Source organism: Zosterops lateralis (genome assembly GCF_965231275.1).
Source record: "Zosterops lateralis genome assembly, chromosome: Z".
Lineage (NCBI taxonomy): Eukaryota > Metazoa > Chordata > Aves > Passeriformes > Zosteropidae > Zosterops > Zosterops lateralis.
The window spans coordinates 1,024,625-1,045,999 of NC_139800.1; the positions used below are offsets into that span (position 1 = coordinate 1,024,625).

General features: G+C 50.4%; 1 protein-coding gene across 2 annotated transcripts in view; it reads left to right on the forward strand.

Annotated features, from left to right (window-relative positions):
- The first annotated feature begins 776 nt into the window (after window positions 1-776).
- MYO5B (myosin VB) overlaps window positions 777-21,375 on the forward strand; it is a 153,250-nt gene continuing 132,651 nt past the window's right edge. For both annotated transcript variants that reach the window (XM_083882829.1, XM_083882830.1), the window contains exon 1: window positions 777-850. In XM_083882829.1, the coding sequence (XP_083738955.1) occupies window positions 824-850 (27 nt within the window). In that variant the 5' untranslated portion in view covers window positions 777-823. The remainder of the gene's footprint in view (window positions 851-21,375) is intronic.

The following is a 21,375-nucleotide window of genomic DNA, read 5'->3' on the forward strand; positions in this document are numbered from 1 at the left end:
AGCATGAATTGCAGAACAGGGTGCTCCCGTGGGAAGGAGGGGAAGCAGCACGGCCAGGGATTTGACAGGCTGGGATCAATTTTCGGCTGTTGCTGTGGAAGTTGCAATTCCTGCCGTCGGTGTTGGAGAGTGACACACAAACCGCGCCCTGGTGGGACGCCAAACCCACCTGCAGGCAGAAGACAGAGGAAACACTCTCCCTGAAACATTTATTGAGTGGGTTTCCAGTGGGTCCACGAGGAAACAGGGAACAGGTGTGTCCTGCTCCCAAAGGACACCCCAGTAATGTCCCTCACTCCCCAAATTGTGGGTGATCCCCAGAGGCCACTGGGGGATGGGAGACCCAAAAAACCACCAAGGGGCACCTGCATGGGGCTTTATTACTCTTTTTCTGTGCGGAAGGAAGATGGATAAAAGGCAAAAAAACATTCCCAAACGCAGCCCCAACCTACGGTGCCGGGGGGCGCCAGGATGCTGAGGACCGCGGGGGATGAAAAAATATTTATTAAAAAAAAAGCGGTTTTTTAGAAAAATAAATAATAATACAAGCCGAACCGAAGGGAAGCGAGAGGAAAGCAGGCGAGCCTCCCCATACCTGAGCGGGGCGCGGCGGAGGCGGAGCGGCTCTGCCTCCTCCTCCTCCTTCTTCTCCCTCCTCCTCCTCCTCCTCCTGCTGCCGCTGCCGCTCCTTTCGCTTCCCGTGCCCGCGCCCGGCCGGCCGCGGCGGGTGTAAAGGTCGGAGGAGTGTCCGTGTGTCCGTGCGGCGGTGGGTCCGGCCGCCCGCCGCCCCCATGCCCCGCGCCTAGCGCCGCCCGCCCCGGCCATGTCCGCCACGCAGCTCTACACCAAGGTGAGCGGGGAGGGGGCGCGGGGGGCTCTGCGGGGACCCCTCCGAGTCCCGCCTGTCCTTTGCGGGGGGCTCTTCCCATTCCTGGAGAGACCCCGCAACTTTTCCGCACCTGCCGCAGGTGCGCGGGATGCGGAGGGGCATCCCCGGTGTCCCCCCTGCGGGGTCCTGGTGTTCTCCGGGTCCTTTCCTGGTCCCCTCCCGGTCCCCTGGGGTGTCACCCACCCGGGTTCTCTGCGCTGGAGGGTGAACTTCGCCCGCGGGTCGCGGTGGTGGCGGCGGTTTTGGCCTCGCCCTCCCTGCGCTCCGCCACCTGCGCCGCCAAAACACTCTCCAAATCCTCCCCAAATCCCCCGGGATAATTCTTCCCTCCGGTGCTCCTAAACCGCGGGGGTGGAGGGAGGGGGGAGGAAGGTGCAGTCCCTTAGAATCACAGAATGGCAGAGTTAGTGCTGTAACTCACCGAAAGGCTTTCCCAGGTGTCCGCTTTCCCCGAGTCCTTTTTTTTTTGTTCCACAACTCCTGGACGTGATCCCTTGGCAGGGGCGCGATGGGACGCACCCGCTTCCTCATGGCAGCCAAGGGAAGGTGACACGGCTGGTGGCCTGGGCTGGGCCCCACGCTTCCCACAGGGAAGGTTTCCTCTTAAAAAAGTGATCGCGATGGTAATTGGAGGCTCAGGTGATCTTTTTTTTTTTTTTTTTTTTTTTTTTTTTTTTTTAAGCAGAGTCTGAGCTCTGCGCTAGAAAAAAAAAATCACTGTTTCCACTTTGGGTTTGATTTTTTTTTTTTTTTTTTAATTTTTTTTGTTTTGTTGCTGTTGTTGTTATTTTGTGGCTGTGGGATAGTTGAGTATTCCCAGCCCTTGGCCAGCCCCAGGCTGTGGATGCCTCCCACACAGTTCAGGGCTTTCCGCTCCTCTTCCCAGGGAGAGAGAGAGGCTTGTGTCCAGAGAGATCTTTGCCGATTGACTTGTCCCGATGAAAGGGCTCCTCGCCGGGCTGGGAGCTCTCTCGGATGTGCAGGGAGCCCTCTCGCTGTGCTCTGCATCTTCCCGATCCCGGGAATGTGCTCTCTCTCTCCCAAAGCCCCGGGAATGTGCTCTCTCTCTCCCCCAAAGCCATCAGCAGCGCCGGGCAGGGGCTCACCGCGAGGACAGCTTGGCTTCAGGAAAGGTTTTGCTGCGTAAGAGTTGTCAGCATCGTCTGCTGTCATAAATGAGAATTTTGGCGGTTTAGGTTCTTCCTGTGACCGTGGTCAGCTCATTGTGCTGCCAGATTGGCACCAGGAATTGCCTTCTGTCCCTCGGGCTTAACTTTGCTGCAGATTTCTGTTTCTGTAACTCGTTTTGCCAGTAGCTTTTTTTAATGTAATGTCGGGGGCTGCCACTTTTCTTTTCCTCTGGCCGTCGCTCTCAGAGGGATGCAGGATGGATGGGAGATCCTCCTCGGAGCCTGTGGGGATTGCAGGAGCCCTGCTGGACTGAGCTGGGCTGTCTGTGAGCGGGATGACCTCCATCCTTCTCAGGAACACTTTAAAAACAAAGTTTGGAGAATCTATTCTCCTTGGAAAATCCAGAGAGGAGCAGAAGTGAAGCTGTGGCTGAGCAGCTCTGAGGTGGAGGCTACAGCATCTCATCTCAGGATGAGTGTGTGGATGTGATGGCAAGCATCCCTGAGGAGGAGGGAGGCTGGCTCCCAGTGCTGTGTTATCCCTGTTGATGGGCTGATTAAATCAACCCGGTTAATTGATTTTTAACGTGATGAGCAGGTAGTTAACCTGTGTGGTCTTTTTTTTTTTTTTTTTTTCTGCCTTGGTTTCTGTTCCTGTTGGTGTGTTGAACAGGTGTAAGCTGCCTCCTGGGCCGTTGCTTGGGATCCTGTTGCTGTGTAGGGACTTTCTGACGAGGAAGTGCTGGGGATTTGGTGGCAGCCGTGTGTGTTGTTAACTTGAATTTATTTTTAATAACAACAAAGTTTCTCGATGAGAGCAGGTGTTTCAGCACTGGCCCTTCTGCTGTTGCTGTTTTGCAGGAACATTCTAGGGATGCAGCTGTTTTTTTAGGTGATGGGACCATGGGCTGGAACCCTCAGGGGTCGTCTGTGCAGCTGAGTCACGGTGAAATTTAGGACTGTCCTGCTGGGCTGTCTGCTGCATGGGGCCTCTGTGCCAGCTCTGGCCTTTGAAGCAGCAGGAAAAATGTTTCCTGTGACTTTGAGAGTACAAGAAAAAGATCAAAGGCGGCTTAAAACCCACAACAAACCCAGCAGCCTGGAGGTGCTGAGCCTGGTGGTGCTGGTGGCTGCAGATCCCCGAGGTGGAGGGGATGTGTTGGTCTCTGGGGAAGGTCCTGGTGCTCCCCTGCAGGAGCTGACTGCCCAGGTGCAGGGTGAGGGTCTCTGGTGGGTGTTTGGGGGGAGCAGAGGAGAGGAGAGGAGGTGGATGATCCGCAGTCAATACAGCTGTCTCGCTGAGAGCCTATTGATCCCACGTGTGCTGTTGTGTTAGCACAGCCACAATGCACTCTCCTCTGAGTCATTCCTCCTCCTGCTGGAACCAGGATGAGAGAAACTGCTGAGGAGCCACTTTTGGGCGTGCAGGTGGGGATTCTCAGGTCTCCTTCCTGCTGAACTGCAACGGGAGCTGGTGTGTGCTGTGGAGAGGGCCCTTAACTTCCGTGTGGTGCTTGGAGAAGGTTTTCTGGCACCTTGTGGGGGACATGTAATAGTTTTCTTGGGGTATAAAATAATCAGTGCTGATGAATTTGATGTGTTAGATTGGCCTGAGGAGCACTTAGGCAGGAGAGGAACCCATCCTGGGGGAACACCATGTTCCCATCCTGGGAATACCAACAGATATGGAGCCCTTCTCCATGGGATGCCTCACCGTGCCCCTTCAAGATCAGGACTGACTGGTGTTCAACAGCCCCCACCAAGCAGGATAATTAACAGCTCTGCCTAATTATGACCATAAGAGTAGTTCCCAAAATGCCTCAACCTTCAGGCATGTAGGACTCCACTTTGATAAATAGTTATGGAGAGATCTTTCTCTCTTCTCACTCCCACTGCTTCACCTGTGGATTCAGGGATTATGTGGCTGTGGATTTTATTTTGTGGCAGAATCAAACAGGAGTTTGTGCATGTCCCAGCAGAAAAGGAGTTCTGTAGTAGAGGATGCAGACCTGGTCCTGGAGCTGCTGGCACCAGCCTGTGCAAGAGAAATGGGGCAGGTAGTGGTTTCAAGGATTTCCAGCCTGCAAAAACCCATTCCAGATGGAGAACTAGAAGAACTTTGCTTAATCTGCTCATTGCCCAAGAAACATCTTTTCTAAGGCAGCTTGTGCTGCTCCTGCTCCTGCCCTGTCCCTGATGTGCCCAGCTGCAGCACTGTGCTGCCCAGGCAAAAACAAGATGCTGCTGGGCAGGGAAGTTTGTCAAATCCTCTCTGCCTGCAGCAGGGGGCAAAGGTAGCTCATGAGCCCATGAGGCTGTGCAGGTGTGAGAGTGACCCCGCCATGGGGTACCTGAGGCTGTCCAGGTGTGAGAGTGACCCTGCCATGGGGTACCTGAGGCTGTGCAGGTGTGAGAGTGACCCCGCCATGGGGTACCTGAGGCTGTCCAGGTGTGAGAGTGACCCTGCCATGGGGTACCTGAGCCTGTGCAGGTGTGAGAGTGGCCCTGCCATGGGGTACCTGAGGCTGTGCAGGTGTGAGAGTGACCCTGCCATGGGGTACCTGAGGCTGTGCAGGTGTGAGAGTGACCCTGCCATGGGGTACCTGAGCCTGTGCAGGTGTGAGAGTGACCCTGCCATGGGGTACCTGAGCCTGTGCAGGTGTGAGAGTGACCCTGCCATGGGATAACGGGATGCTCTGGGCTGGGCACTGGGCAGCAAGGATGGACGGGGGCATCCCATGGAAGGTGCCATCACCAGCAGTGGGATTGATTTTGCAGCACTAAACCAGAAATTAGAATTGTTTGTGTGGCTGACCTTTGTTGTGTTGTAAGGCGAAGCTCTTCATGTGACAAAACCAACTGTAATTGCTTTGGCTTCTGATGTTCAGCTCTCTTAAAGGTGCTTCTTAAAATATGTTAATTGTCTTTGTAAGTATAGCCTCTGAACCTCATGCAAAATAGTGCCTCTGCCAGGCAATAATCTGTGTGTTTCTGCTCCTGGGCTGTTGTGCAGCTCAAGATATGCTCTTCAGAAGGTAAGCTTGCAAGCTTTGGGTAAATAAGAAACCAGGGTATTTATTTCTTTTCCATATTATTTTTTTCCCCTCTCATTGTGCAAAGTGGCTGCTATTTGCCAAGTATTTTCTTCCAGACTGTGGAACTTGATGCATTAAAAAAAATCCTCTCCTAATGGCTAGTGTTGGGTATAGAAAACTCTCTGGTTTTCGCTTAAAGTTGTATTAAATGAAATAGCTGGAATGAATTGGTGGTTTCTGACCCTGGGGAGAAACTTTTCAAAAGTGCATAAATGCTGCCAGTGTGATCACACACTGATTGAGTCAATGAATTGGCATAAACCTTCTGGCATAAAACCTTCTGAAAATTATTTATCCTGCAAGCCTCGGGGAGGATTCATCCTTAGCGTGTATGCCTGTGAGCTGGTTTGGGGCTGAGGAGCAGCTGGGAAAGAGAGAGCAGATTTTCTGTAGGAGAAAATTTTCTGTAGATTTTCTGGGTTGTGTAGGACAAATTTCTGGGAATAAGTGTTGGGGACAGGGAATGTTTGGGGTCCAGTCCCAGGACATCCACAGGATGCTGCAGAGCTCCTGAACTGCTGCTGCTGCCGTTGCAGCTCCTATTAGGAAAAGCAGGTTATAGCTGAGGGTTTTTGTCATTTTTCCTTCTTTATTTTAGATTGTGACAACACGTCTTGGTCACACCACAAAGGGCAGGGACAGCTTGGAGGCCACGCTGGGGATTTTATTTAAGGATGGGTCCTTCCCTCTGGAGGAGCTGGGTCTGTCGGCATCCCCGGGCTTCTCCTGATCCTGCCTCATTACGAGCTGCAGTGGCAGGGAGAAAATCATTGAAATGTAAACTCTGATTGCTCCAGCCAGCTCTCTGCAGCTGGGGACTGTGCCAAGGGCACGGCCAGCGCCGCAGCCGCTCGGGGCCCCCTCAGCTTCCCCACGGTGCCACCGGGGAGAGGAACGCAGAGCCCAGCCTGGGGCTCAAATATCCTCCAGTCCACTGCCCCTGGGCCTTGAGTGGATCCAAGGGAGGTGAGAGATTGTGGTGTGGGGGGCATTTCCCTCCCTCCATGAGCAGGGGACAGTCAGAGTTGTCTCCTGGCACCTTATGGGTGCACATCCCACCCCAGGGCAGGCTGCCCCAGGGGCTCTGTGCTGCAAAAATAACCCCATTTTCTCCTCTGTTTGTGCAGTTTTTCATCTCAGTTGTGCGTTTAATAGCCCCTGTGCTTGGGTCAGATGAAAGCCACTGAGCCAAGGAGCAGGGAGCTGAGTGCAGGTGCTGGGGCACAGCCCCAGGAATGGTTCCAGCAGGGTTAATTAGCTGGATCCCAGCTGTGTGCCCTCTTGCTGCTTGGGATTAATCAGCTTGCTCTTTCAAAAAATCTGTTTTTTGAGAATTCCTGCCCTGATTCTGCTCCAAGGGTGTGAAACTGTGGTGTAGAAATCCCAGTGCAGGCAAGCCCCAGTTGCAGTGATTTTCTGGGTTAACTCCAGGGTGAAGGATGGGAACAGCAGTGGGTCTGTGCTGGTTCTTATGGGATTGGGTGGGATGAGTCCTTCCTGCCCTTTCCTGCCCTGAGGAAGGAGTTTATCCGAGGTTATTTGTTACAGGCAGCCTGGCTGCTGTTGAGGAATGTATTTACAGGGGAGGATTTTTGCTTTGTTGTTCTTTCTGGCTGCCAATTACCAGGCATAGAAAATAATGACCCTGAATGTGAACTCATGCATCTCTTCTGGTGATCAGGAAGAAAGGCTGTGTATGTTTGTGACTGTCTTTTTACACACATGTGTTTAAACTTCCCAGTTTGCTGTAAAGCAGTGCAGTTCTAGATGTGTTGGACTTTTAATTTACACACCAATTAATTTGAAGCCCTGTCCAAAACAGGAGTAATGTAATCTTACTGGCATAGCTGTCCTTCAGGGAATCCACAGGAATAGCCCCACTTGAGCATGAAGGTGGACTTTGGACCTTCTGAGTTAGCCACGGGTGTAATAAATATCAGGTAATGCAGGTGAAACTCTGAGTTGGGTGTTTTTGTGTGGTGCTGCTGCCTGATCTTTGACCCTTCGTGTGCACGGAGGCGTTTGGTGGTGGTTAAAGGAACATCAGAGTGAACTGCAATCCAGGTCAGGAGAATGACTGCTGTTATTGCAGCGAAACCTCACGCTGTGGCAGACACCTGAAATGTTTGCAGAACACTTTAGGGAAGAATTTGCCACTTAGCAGAAATGAAAAAAGTTCTCTGCAAGCTTTCTGTGTCTCGAGCTGGTTGTAAAGCAGTTGCCCTCATACACCTCTGGGCTGCTCTAAGACACATCTTGTGGGGTTGGGTTGGGTTTTGGCATGAGCAGGGACCTGTCCAGAGATGGTGTCAGGGCTGGAAAGGACCAGGATGGGCTTCATGTGGCTTTCCTCACGTGAACACTCTAATGTGGGGTCTGGGTCATGGTAAACTCATCAGTTGTACTAATGAAGCTTTTGAGGGTTTGGTATTTCTGCTCTTTGCCTTCACTGTGGTATCCATGAGGGTTTGGAGAAGAGCATCCCTACAGGGAAGAGCCTGCAGCCTGGAAATGTGACTCTTTCTCCAGCTGTGCTCTCCTTTTGTCCTTGGTTTGTCTTTGTCTGAAGTTTTCTCTGGCTGACTGAAACCTGGGAATCACGGGAATGAGTTAAATGAGTCCATCCAAGGATGGACTGTGGGATTACAGGAACTGTAAGCAGCACAGGTCCATGAACCCTCATTGTGAGCAGTGCAAGCCTTTAATTGCAGGTGATGACTCCCAGCCCATGGCAAGGTGCAGGGTGGGGAGTGGTGGTGCAGCTCCTCCAGCAGTGTGTGCTCCTGACCTGCTCTGCCACCATCCTTTGCCATTTTTTAACCAAACCCCAATTTCTCTTTGTTAGATTTCATTATTAGTTTTATCCTCCCTATGTGTTTTTTTTGTGATGATGACTTTCAGTCCCCTGTGTTTGTCCCCAGGAAGCCAGGGGTGCTTCAAGCCCTGCTGTGGCAGCTCCAGCAGATCAGCAGCAGCAGTGTAACCCCTCTGGCTGCCCTACCTGGCTCTGGATGTGCAGGGCAGGTTGTGGGATACCCTGTTCATGTCCCCCTTAATGTACAGCCCTCACCTCCCTCTCTTTATGCTCTCACACCACTGTGGTGGCTTTGCCTTCTCTGGGTGCTCCAGGTGTTTGGTGTTTCTGTGGATCCTCAGTGGGAGATGTGCTGTGTCATGGAATCCTAGAATGGTTTGGGTTGGAAGGGACTTCAAGGGTCATCCAGTTCCAGCCCCTGCCATGGGCAGGAACATCTTCCACTATCCCAGGCTGCTCCAAACCCTGCCAGCCTGGCCTTGGACACTGTCAGGGATCCAGGGGCAGCCAGAGCTTCTCTGGGGAACTTACACCCCTGTGAAACCTTTGTCCATTTTGACTTTTGGATGTTTCTCTTGGCTCTCATCCACAAACCTCTGTTCACCACGTGCTTCCAGCTCAGCTGTTCCTGGAGAGAACCTCCTTTCCACACTGGGGTTGCCCAGCCATTTCAGACCACAGACAGTTAATTCCCACCCTGAAGGACCACGGGCATCCCATGGAGGGATGGGTTTCCCTTGGTGTCTCCAGGCCTTGATGAAGCTCTTACACCCAGAAAATGCCAACCCTCTCCCTTCCCGTGATTCACAGCCCTGGCTCCCTGCTGGAAGTGTCACGGCGTGTGGGGTGCTGGTAGGATGTGCTAACCACCACTTACAGGGCTGCTGGCAGCAGGATGTCTTGGGCCTGAATCACGGCCACTACTTATCACAATAGCATGTTACACCTCAGGGAGGTGGCCCAGCGAGTCACTGCTCTTCAAAGGGGAAAAAGACCCTGGATGGCATTTTAAAAATCATGGGAATGTCCTGTTTCTTCTGGAAGCCCCACAGGGATGGTTTCAGGTGGCACAGGCACACCTCCAGCTGCCAGAGCAGGCTGGGTGTGAGCAAACACCTGGGGCTGCTGACAGGTGTGTTAGCAAATGAGTGTTGAAAAGGGCTTTAAATAAAATAAAAATAACAAAATCTGATCCCTGTGCCTGCTGAGGAGCTGGTCCTTGGTGCTACACCCCAGGCAGGCAGGGTTGGTACAAGCATATCTCAAGGCAGCCAGTGGATGCCAAGATGCTGAGATGATAGGAGTTGTAATTTCCAATCTAATTAAGCTGAGTAACTCCTTGTGGATTTATGCAGCTTAATTACTGTGAGCTCTGGGTGCTGTGGGGATTGCTGTTCTTTGCACAGAGAGTGCCCTGGGCATGGTGTGGGGCTCCTGGTGGGGTGGGCATGGAGTGTTGGAGGTGGCTTTTATTGGCAGCACTGGACTGCTGTGGCATTGTGTTGGTCCCACATCTCCTGTAGGAGCACGTGTCCTGTTTTGGGAACAGGTTGGAGGAGAAGGTTCTGCTCCAGAGCCACGCAGTCCTGGGTGGGAGGTGGGCATGGGAGTTCTGGTGTGGCTCTTGCCAGCCCTTCCCACAGCTATGGAATGCCTGTTTGTTGCTTAGCTGATGCCTCTTTCACTGCCATGCTCAGTGGCAAGAAATAAAATAATGAAAGAAATTGAAGAAAAAGAGCTGCTTACAAAGAGCTGTAATTCTGCTGCTTATCCAGATTTTGGTTGGTGTCTCATTTTGTGGTGTCCCTTTGCTTTCCTGTCTCACCTGGCCTTGGAAGGAATCAATTCTCTGCTGGGTTAGACTGTGAACACCTGCACTATCATCTTACAAATAATGGTACCAACAAGGAATGTTTTAGCTGAAGCAAGACCTGTAACAGCACGGAAAAGCTCTTGGGGAAGGCAGGTCTGAGTGAGGTGTGAACATCTCACCTGTGGGCTGGTGCAGAGCTGCCCCCAGGGGTGTCTGCAGGTGTCAGCTCCTCTGAGGTGGGGTTTTCTCCCACATTTTTTGGGGAACAGAGGTCCCAGGGTGACAGACCTGCCCTTGGCTCTCCTGCAGCTCATGCTTCACGGCCCTGGCCAGAGATAAGCAGCTCACACCTTGCTCCTGTAAACCCTAAAAGCACCAGGTTTGAAATCTGTTGCTCCCTTTTCCTCCTGCTTGTTTTCTCCTTTTCATCTCCTTTACAAAGCCTTAGTTTTAGTTTGGATCCTGCCCCAGCAAGGAGAAAAGCTGTTCCTCCCAGTGCAGAGTGGTGAGAGGAGCTTTGTCTGCCCTACCACAGGGGATGGGGGCAGAACTGTTAAATAAAACTCCTCATTTGAAAACAAAAAAGAGAGAAGGAGAAAAATCGAGGTGTGTTAAGCCTTGCAGGTCTCAGCTGTGTAAAACCCTGGTGCTGAGGATTGAAGGGCTGATGCTTTGGGTGCAACCAGTGGCAGGGACGGCTGCGGAATTCAGCTTGGGGCAGAGGCTGCTGCCCAGCCCCTGCTCGTCAGAGCTGCTTTGAAGCCTCGTGTGCTCTTGCCATGCCAAACTAAACTCAGAGTCGAGGCTGTCAGAGCTAATCTTCATCTCTCTGCACTTTGCCCTCCCCGCTGTTGTTCCTGTGAGGAGGGATGGCTGTGCTCACACCCCTGGGTTTTGGGGAGCCCTCCCATCCCTGGGGACCATCCCTGTGGTGCCAGGTGGGCACGAGAAGTGACCAGCCTTGACCAGCTCACCAGCTTTGAGCAACCTGAACCTGCCTGACCATCAGGGTGGGCCTGAACCATCCTTAGCTGGATGCCTAAAACCTGCCAGAATTTTCCTTTCTCTGTGCTGGAGAAGGCTGAGTGACTTGCAGTCCCCAAAAACGAGCTGCAAGCAGGGTTTTCCTCCCCAAGCGCTGCTCTACTCAAAACAGAGGTTTGCATCCCAAAGTCCACCAGCAGGCATTTGAAACAGCGTTCTCACCCAAATGGAACCTCCCTGGGGCCCCTCTTTTTCCTTTTTTTAATATGGATTTCTCCACCTCACACGCTTTTTATCTTTTCATTAAAAAGGCAGTTCTCAGAAACAGAATATTCTGTTTGTCAATGCCAAAAAGGTCACTCTCACTATTTTAAAAAAAAATAATTAATTTATGACTTTATTTTTTGACTGCAGAAGGTGCTGCCTCCTGCCAGCCTTTGCTCTGGAGCAAAGTTTCAGCACCCAGAGGTCACGTGAGGTAAATCAGCAGAATGCAAACCCTGCTGTTACTGACTAAACTTTGCCCGGATCTCACCTAATCACAAACCTGACACGTATTTAAGAGCTCCAGCTCTTTTCCTGTGAGGAAAAAGCTCAGCCCCCGTTAAACACTGGAGCAGCTCTTGTTCCAGGATCCTTCCAGGGTCCTGGCATCCTTCTGCTTCAAAGGAGGGTATTTTTTAACACTTTGGATATAACTCATGCCTGAGCGATTGTTTGTTGTTACATCCCAGTTACTAAATGGTGCTTTCTTTTTCTGGAGTGGCAGATTTACTGCTTTTTTTTTGTCTTTTTTTTTTCTTTCTTTTTAAAAATATTTTTATTTTTCTTTTAATTATTATTATTATTTTTTATTTATTTATTTATTTTTTTCTTTCCCCTGTCTGATCTTATTCTGCTGTAATTTTCAGTCATTTGAGGGGTATTACCCAAATTTAGGCTGTCATTAACTCCCAGCAGGATGGTTTTTGGTGCCCCTGTGTGAGGAGCAGGCTGGATGTTGTGGCTGACAGAAAATCTTCTGTGTGCACAAGTGTTTTTAACTATGAGGCCACTCAGCTCACAACTAGCAAATCTGAAAGCAGTTTCTTGTCTCTCCACTTTCAATACTAACGACTGAGTGTTTCCAAGGGAGAAACCTTCCAACAAAACATTTAATTTTCCTCGGTAATATTTTGGGCACAATCTGTTGGCGACTCTTTTATCTGGCGTGCCATCTCTAGGCTTATAACCCTCTTTGATGTGGCTCATTCAGGGGAAAAATGGCATTACACACTACCTCAATCATTCAGATGTCAGGGAGGATATTGCATTTGACTAATCGGGGGAAATTTGGGAAGATTTAGTAATGCCAGGAGACATGACCCACTTCCAGTTAAACGCTTTTCAGACAATAGAGGTTGTGCTAAGTGGTGTGGGGGAGGGAGAAACGCTCACAGAGTAGAAGAAAATTAATAGTTATTTATAATTTTGAATTTCATTGTGCTGACCCTTTCCTGGGTTGGGGATGGGCTTGCTTTCTTTTTCTGTTTTCTTTTTTATTTTTTCTGGGAAAAAGATAATACTGATACTAACTGGTTTTCAACAGATGTGTGTAATCTGGAGTTGACCATCCCTGTCACCTTTGGGATGTGGCTGATGGATGTTGGGATGTGGTTGAGGGTGTTGGGAGCTGTGGTCCAGCATGATGTGGCTCTGGTCCAGCTGTGGGTGACCAGAGGTGGCTGGGGATGTGGAATATGGTCTGGGAATTGATTTTGACTGTCCCAGCTCAGGATGGGGTGCCCTGATGATGTGCATTTTGAATACAGAAAAAATATTACTCCACAAAGTCAGATTTAAATGTTTTTCTCGTGCTCCAAACCTTCAGTGTTGCTCATTCCTGATCCTACAGTTGTCTGGCCAAAACCAAACAGAAACTGCAGAGGTGCAGCTCTGTGATGTTGTAAAACTGCGAGATAGCCAAACCTCAGTTTGTAGTATATAAACTTTTTCTTCAAAGGCAACAAAGGAGAACATTCTTTGAAGAGGTAACTCCATAATTTTTTTAGCGCTGCAAGTTCTGTCAAGCAGCTTGTGGCTGTTGCTTTGTGCAGGGTTTTATCTTTGCAGCCATGTGAGCTGAGAAAGAGCAACTTACTCTGCTTAAAGCTTATTAAACCCCTTATTAAAAATAGTTCTGTAATCCTTCTGGAGTATGGCAACGAGGCTTCTGCCTCAATTTCATATTGCAGCTCAACTCACGTTGTAGCAATTTGCAAGGTGCTGCTGAGATGCAGGTACAGGGTATTGGAAGATCCTGGTGTGAGTGTCCAATGTGATGGAGCCATGCCAGAGCCCACCTAAAAATGGGAAGATGGGCTGTGCTGCATGGGAAGCATTTTGGGGCAGAAAGTCCACTCTAGAGACCAGCTGGAACTGCTGCTGGTTTCTGGAGGGGGCTCCAAGTCTTTAACCTTTGTTGTTATTTTTGCAAACGGGCTCTTGTGTGATCATTCAGGTGTAGGTGTTTTTTAATGCTCTGCTTTTGCCTGCAGCCAGGATTCCACTGCTCTCCTTCCACACTACAAAACCCACTCTCGCTTTCTGAGCTGTTCCCCAAACGTTATTCTTTGAAGAGGCCACATTATAACATAACTTGAAGCTTAGAAATAAGCTTCAAGTCTCTTCACCCAGCAAGTTAGCACCTTCCTGGGGTTAAAAATCTTGTTCCTTCTGCCTTCAAGCTCCAGAGCCAGCAGACTGACATTTTTTGGATGTGTCCCTGTTGATAAACGCTGCTTTTACGAGCGGCTACAGAGATCGCTGGAAGAGACGCAGCCCTGACGCTTGTCTGGATGAATTAATTTCCTCTGCCACGCACCTCTGGGTGTCTGAGTTGGTCACTGGGGGCTCTGGGCTCCCTGTGTCCCATGAGTGACTCAAGAGGAATTTCTGCAGCATTAGCAGTGGGTGTTGGATGCCCAGAGCTGGTGTGATGTTCAAGTGGCTCTGGAGTGATGGGGAGGCTCGGGCTGGGCAGGGGATTTGCCTCCCCTGGTGCCTCCCTGCTCACCCTCACCTTCCTGGAACAGCTAAAATATACCTGGGACCTGGACAAACCTGTCCTGGCGTGAGGCTAAACTTCGACATAGTTAATTTGTCTGGAAAGGGAAAAGGCTGATTTGAAAGAGCTTGGCTGCACTCCTCCTGCTCACACAAAACAAATGTAATTTTTCAAGTCAGGGCAGAGCAAATGAGTGCAGATCTAGAGCAGGGCTCATATTTTGAAAGCTGAAGAGCTTTTGAAACACCCCAGCAGATGGAAGAGGCCCTGGCTGCATCTGCCTTACCTGCTTTAACCTCATAAACAGCACTGACCCTTGTCTCTCACAGGCTTTGTACATAATTGATGTCTGATTTGAAAGTTGGCTGCTCTGTTAACACACTTGTCCATGACTGATGCTTGGAGGAGTCTCCTGGGAGTTGCAGTGCCCATGCACAGGGCTTGTCTTCGATGGTTGAGATGCATTAAGGATGTTTAAGTTGTTGGATGGAAGCAGGCCAGTTAAAAATGGAGACACGGCTTTTCCCACCCTTTATTTGCAGGCAGAGCTCAGGGAAAACTGAAGCTGCCAGCGCAGCCTTGTGTGGGTTCTGTGCTCTGGCCATAAACCAGCAGTGAGGGGGTGGGTGGTGTGTCCTCCAAGCCACAAACCCGGGGCTGCACTGGGTGTGGGTGTGAAAATACAGCCGTGGCCTTTGGCTGCTCAACCAGCCGTGAATATTTGTGGGGTTGGAGTGACACCTGAGATCCTGGTGGGTCTCTTCAGGGGTGATGTGTCCTTTCAACAGCCACACTGGTGTTGGTGGTGCTGGGGTGGTGTCCTGCAGCTGTGTCCCTGGCTGTCCCTCCCACCAGGCATGAACCTTTCAGGTCTCTGAGGATGCTGTGAGCCCCCCGAGCTGCCCTGGGTGGGATCAGCAGCTGCTGAACTCTCTGCTTGTGTTAAACACCCCTTCCACATCCATCCCAGTGCTCCCAAACCCCTCCCCACTCTGAGGGATTTAAGCAATTTCTAGGGATGCCTCCTGCATTTTATTCCTGCAGACTGAATGTAAGGCACTGGGGATAAATTTACTGCGGCAATAAAACACAGGTTAGGAGTGATAATGATATTAACTGTGGCAGTCTGTCTCACTGCTGGAGCAGCCTCTATCCTTTTCTGTCTTGTGATGAGGAGAGATTTGTGGCTTGTTTTTCCCTGTGTCAGTGCAGAATGAGATGTGGGCTTTCTCCTGCACATGCAAACCCCGAAAGGAGCTCAGAAATGTTGGAGGAGTGGGGAAATCCCAGCTCATGAGCTTTCCCAGACAGTGCTCCTGGCTGGAAACAGGCTGTGGGGAGGCTGAGGTTTGCTGGCCTCCTTTGAAACAATGCCCAGGCCTTTGTCAGGGCTTTGCTGGTAGATGGGCAGAGGGGAAACCTCCTCTCTGAACAGGCTAAAATGCCTTTTGAGCAGGTTAAACTGCTTTCCTGTGAAAAGAGCTTTTGTGAAAACCAGTCCCTTGGGGTTCCTCCCTGGGACATCAGTGCTGGCAGCCAGGAGCTGGCTTTGTGGACGTGCTGTGCCTGTGGGTGGCAGCCAGGCTGTCCCCAGGTCCTGCACTGCTGGGGCCACCGGTGCTGTCTTTGCAGACCCTGCAAAGACCTGGGATGTGTCATGTCCTGGACCAGGTGGCTGCTCTGAAATGCATCAGCCTGGGAGCTCAGATCTACAATCCTACAGCTGGAAATGCCAGCAACTGAAGGAGCATGGAAATACTTCTGTAGGCTTCTGCCCACCCTCTGTGGGGAAATCCCAGAATCTCAGAAGGGTTTGGGTGGGAAGGACCTTAAAGTTCGTCCAGTGCCATCTCCTGCCATGAGCAGGGACACCTTTCTCTGTCCCAGGCTGCTCCAAGCCCTGTCCAGCCTGGCCTTGGACACTGCCAGGGATCCAGGGGCAGCCACAGCTGCTCTGGGCACCCTGTGCCAGGGCCTCCCCACCCTCCCAGCCACCAATTCCTGCCCCACATCCCATCTGGCCCTGCCCTCTGGCCCTGGGAAGCCACTGCCTGTGTCCTGTCCCTGCAGGCCTTGTCCCCAGTGCCTGTGCAGTAATTGAAATCAATGATTGGAAGCCTCAAGAAGAATCTGGTAGGAGGTGAGCTCTGGGCTGGATCTCTGTAGGGTTGCTTGGCATGTGGCTTCCCTCCTAATGCAAGGGACATCCCGTTGTTGGAAGTGACCCTGATTTGCAAATACAACACAGGGGAGGGTGGGGAGAGGAGGGGAAAGCAAATATTTGCCTTTCTGCAGCTGAGTGCATCTCGCTGATGCTCTGATAGATCCCTCTTCTCTCACGTTCGAGTCTCTGCTCTTACCGGAGTATTTTTGTTTATACAAAGTGGGTCTTATCTCCACCGTAGCTGGGAATTGGGAGGCTGTGCTCTGACAGTACCTTTAATAATGCCTTGATAAGGGTTGGCTGCCCCTGGCAGGGAGAAGGAGAGCCAGCATTGCTGCCTTATCAGGGAGCACCAAGGTGTGAGGTGCCACAGGGAGGAGGGAAACAAACACTGGCAAAGGCTGGTTTGGTATCTTGGGTGAAGAGGGTGGTGTTAAGCTTGGATGGAATCTCTGCATGATGACGCCACCGTGCCATGATCCAAACAGGGATTTTTAATTTTTTTTTTTAATTTTTTCTTAATAAAGCACCTAAGAGTGCTCATTGGAAAGTTTGCAGCAGCCTCCAGTTTCACCCCAGTGTGGGATGGAAGGTAGAACAGCTTTGAGGGGGCATGAGTTGCTTCACATCTCTGTTTTTTGTGGATCACATCCCCTTTGGACAGGGTCCCAAATCCCTCGTGCATCCATGAGTGTGCGTGGGCACCAACACCTTTTCTGATGCATTTGGATATAGGGAAAATTCCTTTGTGGAAGGGGCTGTTCAGCCCTTGCAGAGCTGCCCAGGGCAGTGGTGGAGTCTCCATCCCTGCAGGGATTTAAATGTGTGGATGTGGCACTTGGGGACAGGGGTCAGTGGTGGCCTGGGCAGTGCTGGGGAATGACTGGGGAATGATCTGGGGGCTTTTCCAGCTCAGATAAGTCTGAGATGAGTCTGAGGTTCTGTGTTTTGGGGCCCAGCTGTGGGTGATGCTGTGGGTGATGCTGTGGGTTACCAGGAGTGCACGTTGGCCCCTGGCAGGGACTGAAGGCACGTGAGTTCAGCTGCCCCTGTCCAACCACTGACCCTTACAGTTTGGAGGAACTCAGCTACTGGGACTGAGTATTTTGTCAGAAAGGGCAGAAACCTTTGGTCTTGCACATTCTGAACTGGGATCTCTCAGCGTGGTTGGCAAAAGCTTTGCTCTTACAGCAAAATCAGCTTGAATAATGTAATGTTTATTCAATTTAGTTTTTTCTTCTTCATTTCATTCATCTACCTAGCAAAGCATGAGGTCAGCCCTCAGAGGAGAGGGGAAAGTGGCACAGCAGTGTTTGGTAGGGGTGGATTTGAGTTGCTCTTTGGCCCTAATTTGAGTGACCTCATACGTTGTCTTTATGCACCCTGAAACTACTATAACTTCAAAATGTATTTTTATTTGTTTTGCTGCTTTTCTAGTTAATAATAGCGATTGTTTTCCCCACCTTGGGTGGTAAGAGTGAGTGTAACTAAGCCTTGAAACAGGCTAAATCTTTAAGCTGAGCTGATGGGACCTGATGGCTTCAAGGCAAGTGGCATCAGCTGCTGTGTGACCATAACTCCATGTCCTTCCCCAAAGGAGAGAGAGGCATCCCTTGGGTGGGAACTGCATTTCCTGGTGTTGGGAAAAGCTCTTTGGGCCTGAGCCAGGGAATGGAAACAGAAATCTTACAGCTGGGGTGTCCCTGTGATGGTGGGAAGAGCCAGAGCTGAGACTTGCCTTGGTGGCAGCTCTGCCTGTGCCCAGAGGGAGCCTTGGCTGCTGGGGGAATACAGAAATGTTCCTGTAGCACAGGAAGGGATGTTCACGTGAGTAAATACATCTCCTGGTGGGGTAGAGGTTTCCTGTGTGCCCACCCAAAAGTGGCTTTGTTGTGTTGTGGGAATGGGGAAGGCAGGAGCAGCACCCTATGGCTGAGATAGATTATTTTGGGTTTTATTTTTAATCTTTTAAAATTATTTTTTTATTTTGGTTTTTATTTTTAGTCTGTTTTTATTTTCTCCTCCTGTTTGGTCTGTGGACAGTTCAGTGTTTCCTGAGAGCTGTGTCTGGTCTTCCTGGAGGTGTGTGTTTGTGTGCAGCTGTGACAGCCACCCTTCCAAAGGGAAGAAAGAACCTTGGATTTGCCCAACTCTTCTGGGGACGTTGCCAGATCAGGGGGAAAAATCAAAATTCAAACCAGAAGGTGAAGGCTAGAAAAGATGCATTTCATAGTGGTGATTTTTGTTTTATTTTGTTGGCTTGTTGGTTTTTGTTTGTCTGGTTTTTTTTGTTCCCCTTTGGTTTTGGTTGTTGGTTTTTTTGTTGTTTTGTTTTAGGTTTTTTTGAGTGGGTTCAGGTGTCCCTCTTGCAACCATTTGCCCACTTGGATAGTGTCCTGCATGTTGCTTCCCTCCCCTGAGCCCTTCCACCAGGACACAAATGCTGCTTTGCTAAAGGCACCACCTCCCAAATCACCTTCTGAGATTCAAAATCCATGGTTTGATGGAGATGTTCTTTCCTGCATCCTTCCTTGTTTGAGCTTTTGTCTCCCCTACCTTTGTTGGAGGAGATTGGATATGGGATTTAGGGGATGTTTTTCCATGGAGTTGCTGTGTGGTGTAAAGAAGAGGCTGCAAGATGTTAATGTGGGAAGATCTGGAGAGCCAAAATCCCAGTATTTCAACTGGACAGCTGAAACTGTGAGGGAATGAGAAGGAAAACACAGCTGACTGTCAGACCATGTTGTGCCTTGCATTTTATACATTAAAAAGAAAACCTCCTTTTGTTTGAGTTTCCTCAGACGAGTGTTTTGAGCCAGCGTTAGCTCAGCAATTGCAAAACCCTGCCGATTTATTTCACTGGAGAGAGGAGACAGAGTCTGTACATTAACATGGAATAACTTGTGATACAAGTGCTCATTTGAGATCTGGAGAGAGGAGACAGAGTCTGTACATTAACATGGAGTAACTCATGATAGAAGTGCTCAGATCTGGTGTAGAGACATCTTGGGAGCAGCAGAGCCAGTACAAATCACATTCCCAAATACCTGGAAATTGCTGCAAGGAGATCGAAGAAATTTACGAAGAAGTTCTTCCCTGTGAGGGTGGGGAGGCCCTGGCACAGGGTGCCCAGAGCAGCTGTGGCTGCCCCTGGATCCCTGGCAGTGTCCAAGGCCAGGCTGGACAGGGCTTGGGGCAGCCTGGGACAGTGGAAGATGTCCCTGTCCATGGCTGGGGGTGGCACTGGGTCCTTTCCCACCCAAACCATTCTGTATGAAAATGCAGGAGCAGTGGTTCCCTCCAGGAGAGGCTTTTCCCTGCCCTCCCATTCCTCAGCAGCTGGGAGTGTCTGAGTGTGTGTTCACTGCTTCAGTTACTTTAATTGAACATGTTTATTCCAGCTTTGTGTCTTGATCACTGGTGCTGTTCTCCAGGTGTCTGATGTCTCCCTGCTAACAGACCTCATTGCTGGATTTTTTTAATTACCTCTGGTAATGTGTTGCTCATTTAAATCCCCGGTGATCAATTTGTTTTCCTTCAGTGGCTCAGCAGTGAAAAGGATGCAGAAGTGGCCCCGGGGGTCTTTCCAGCATAACCCTCTTGCTGGAAAATGCTGAAAAATGTCCTGTAACTTTAAGTCAAACCCCTTTGAATTAACTATGCCTGAGTGATGTTCCAAGAGGGGTTTTAATACACGAGTTCTGGAGATGTGAGAGGTTACTGTGCAGGTTGATTAATCCAATTACTTCTTCTGAATAAAGTTAACAGTGCAGCCTGGTGGAAGGGTTGCACTGCAATTAAAGGTGGAATTTGGTGCTGTTTGGGTACAGTGGTGCCCTGTAGGGAGGATGGCTGAGCTCTGGAGTGATGGGGCACATGCTGTGGTACCCTGGATTTTGGGAGGCGCTGGTCACACCCTGAATGCCACCTGTGTCACTGCAGTTACAGCCAAGGAGCAGCCACTGCTTTAAACATTTCCATTTGAAAGCCCTGCTGTCCCCTGGCTGCATCCCTGCAACCACAGAGCTGGCCAGGCTCCTCCCAGGACCATTTTCATCCAAAATCATGTAACATGGGGTGGTCACTGCCCTGGGAAGTGGATGTGCTTGTGAATTTCCCTGAAGCATCTGTGTTAGAGATAGAGGACGCTGAAAACCCAGGGTGAAAGGACATTTTTGACTATTTAATTAAACCCAAAGGCTGTTTTTTTAACTATTCATCACCAATCAGCTGTAAATGCTGGATATTGAGCATGTTTTGGATCCAGCTTATGCTCACCGAGGAGTGGTGAACTCACATGGATTTCGGGTGGAAAAGAGGACAATGAAGGCAAGGTTACATCACAGCACTGCTAAAGGTTTTTGATTAATTGAGAATTACAGGAGAGAAGGGTAATTAATGCCAATCAAGAGGGATTTGCAGAAAGTAGCCTGGAAGGATTTCACTCTTGCATTATGACAGGCAGTTTGGTGAAAGTCGTGCTGCGGGGACACTTGGCCTCTGCATGGAGATTTTAGTTAAAAAAAGGCAAAACCTGAGTCTGTAAAACCCCAATAAGCCTTACTTTAATTTAAAAAAAATTGTCTGCATGGCTGAGCTGTGTGTGAAAGGCTCATCCTGGGTCAAGGATTTTTTTGTGATCCTGTGCAATGGGGGAATTTTTAAATCAATCACCTGCAGGGAGAGGTGAGTAGACCTGGAGGAGCTGATTTGGCTGGGTGGTGCTGGAACCAGGCAAGATGCTTGGGGAAGGGATGCTGAGCTCCCTGCTCCAAGATTCTGAACCCCACAGCTCTTCCAGGGAGATCTGGAAGTGAAGTCAAGTTACCTGCATTGGCTTTGTCACCAGATTTTTGTAGTTTTCAGGGACTCTGCAGAGATTTTGGGGGCTTGCAGAGCATCCCTGTTCCTGGCAGGGGGCGGACAGTGGTGGTGAGCACCTTGCAGAGCAGATGGGGGGCATGTGCAGGGCTGAGCCAGGCCTGACAGGAGAGCAACACAGTGCTTTCTGTGGGGCAGTGATGAGGAGCTGGGGAGGGGACTGCCAGCAGCAGCACACTGGGGTGCTGGCATCTCTTGGTGCTGCTCTGGTCCAACATTTTGAAGGGCTTGGCAGGGTTTAGTTAAGTCTGCTGTGGAACACATGCTTTGACTCCAGGCTCAGCCCTGCAGAGGGAAGAGCCCTGCCCTACACGCTGTTTCATCAGGCTGCACCCAGCTCCCAGCCTTGGCAGGGCTGGTTCAGAGCCTCCCAGTGGTTCCTGTGCTCAGCCCATCCTGGAGAGGGCTGCAGAGTGACCCGGAGTGCTGCCAGCTCCAATTCACCCAGCCCAGATCTCCCCCGGAACACCTTGGGCTGCTCTGAGGTGTTTGTCAGGGTGGTGCAGGTGACAGTGCACATCCCCTGTGGGTGGAGGCTTGCTGACCCTGCTTTTGGTT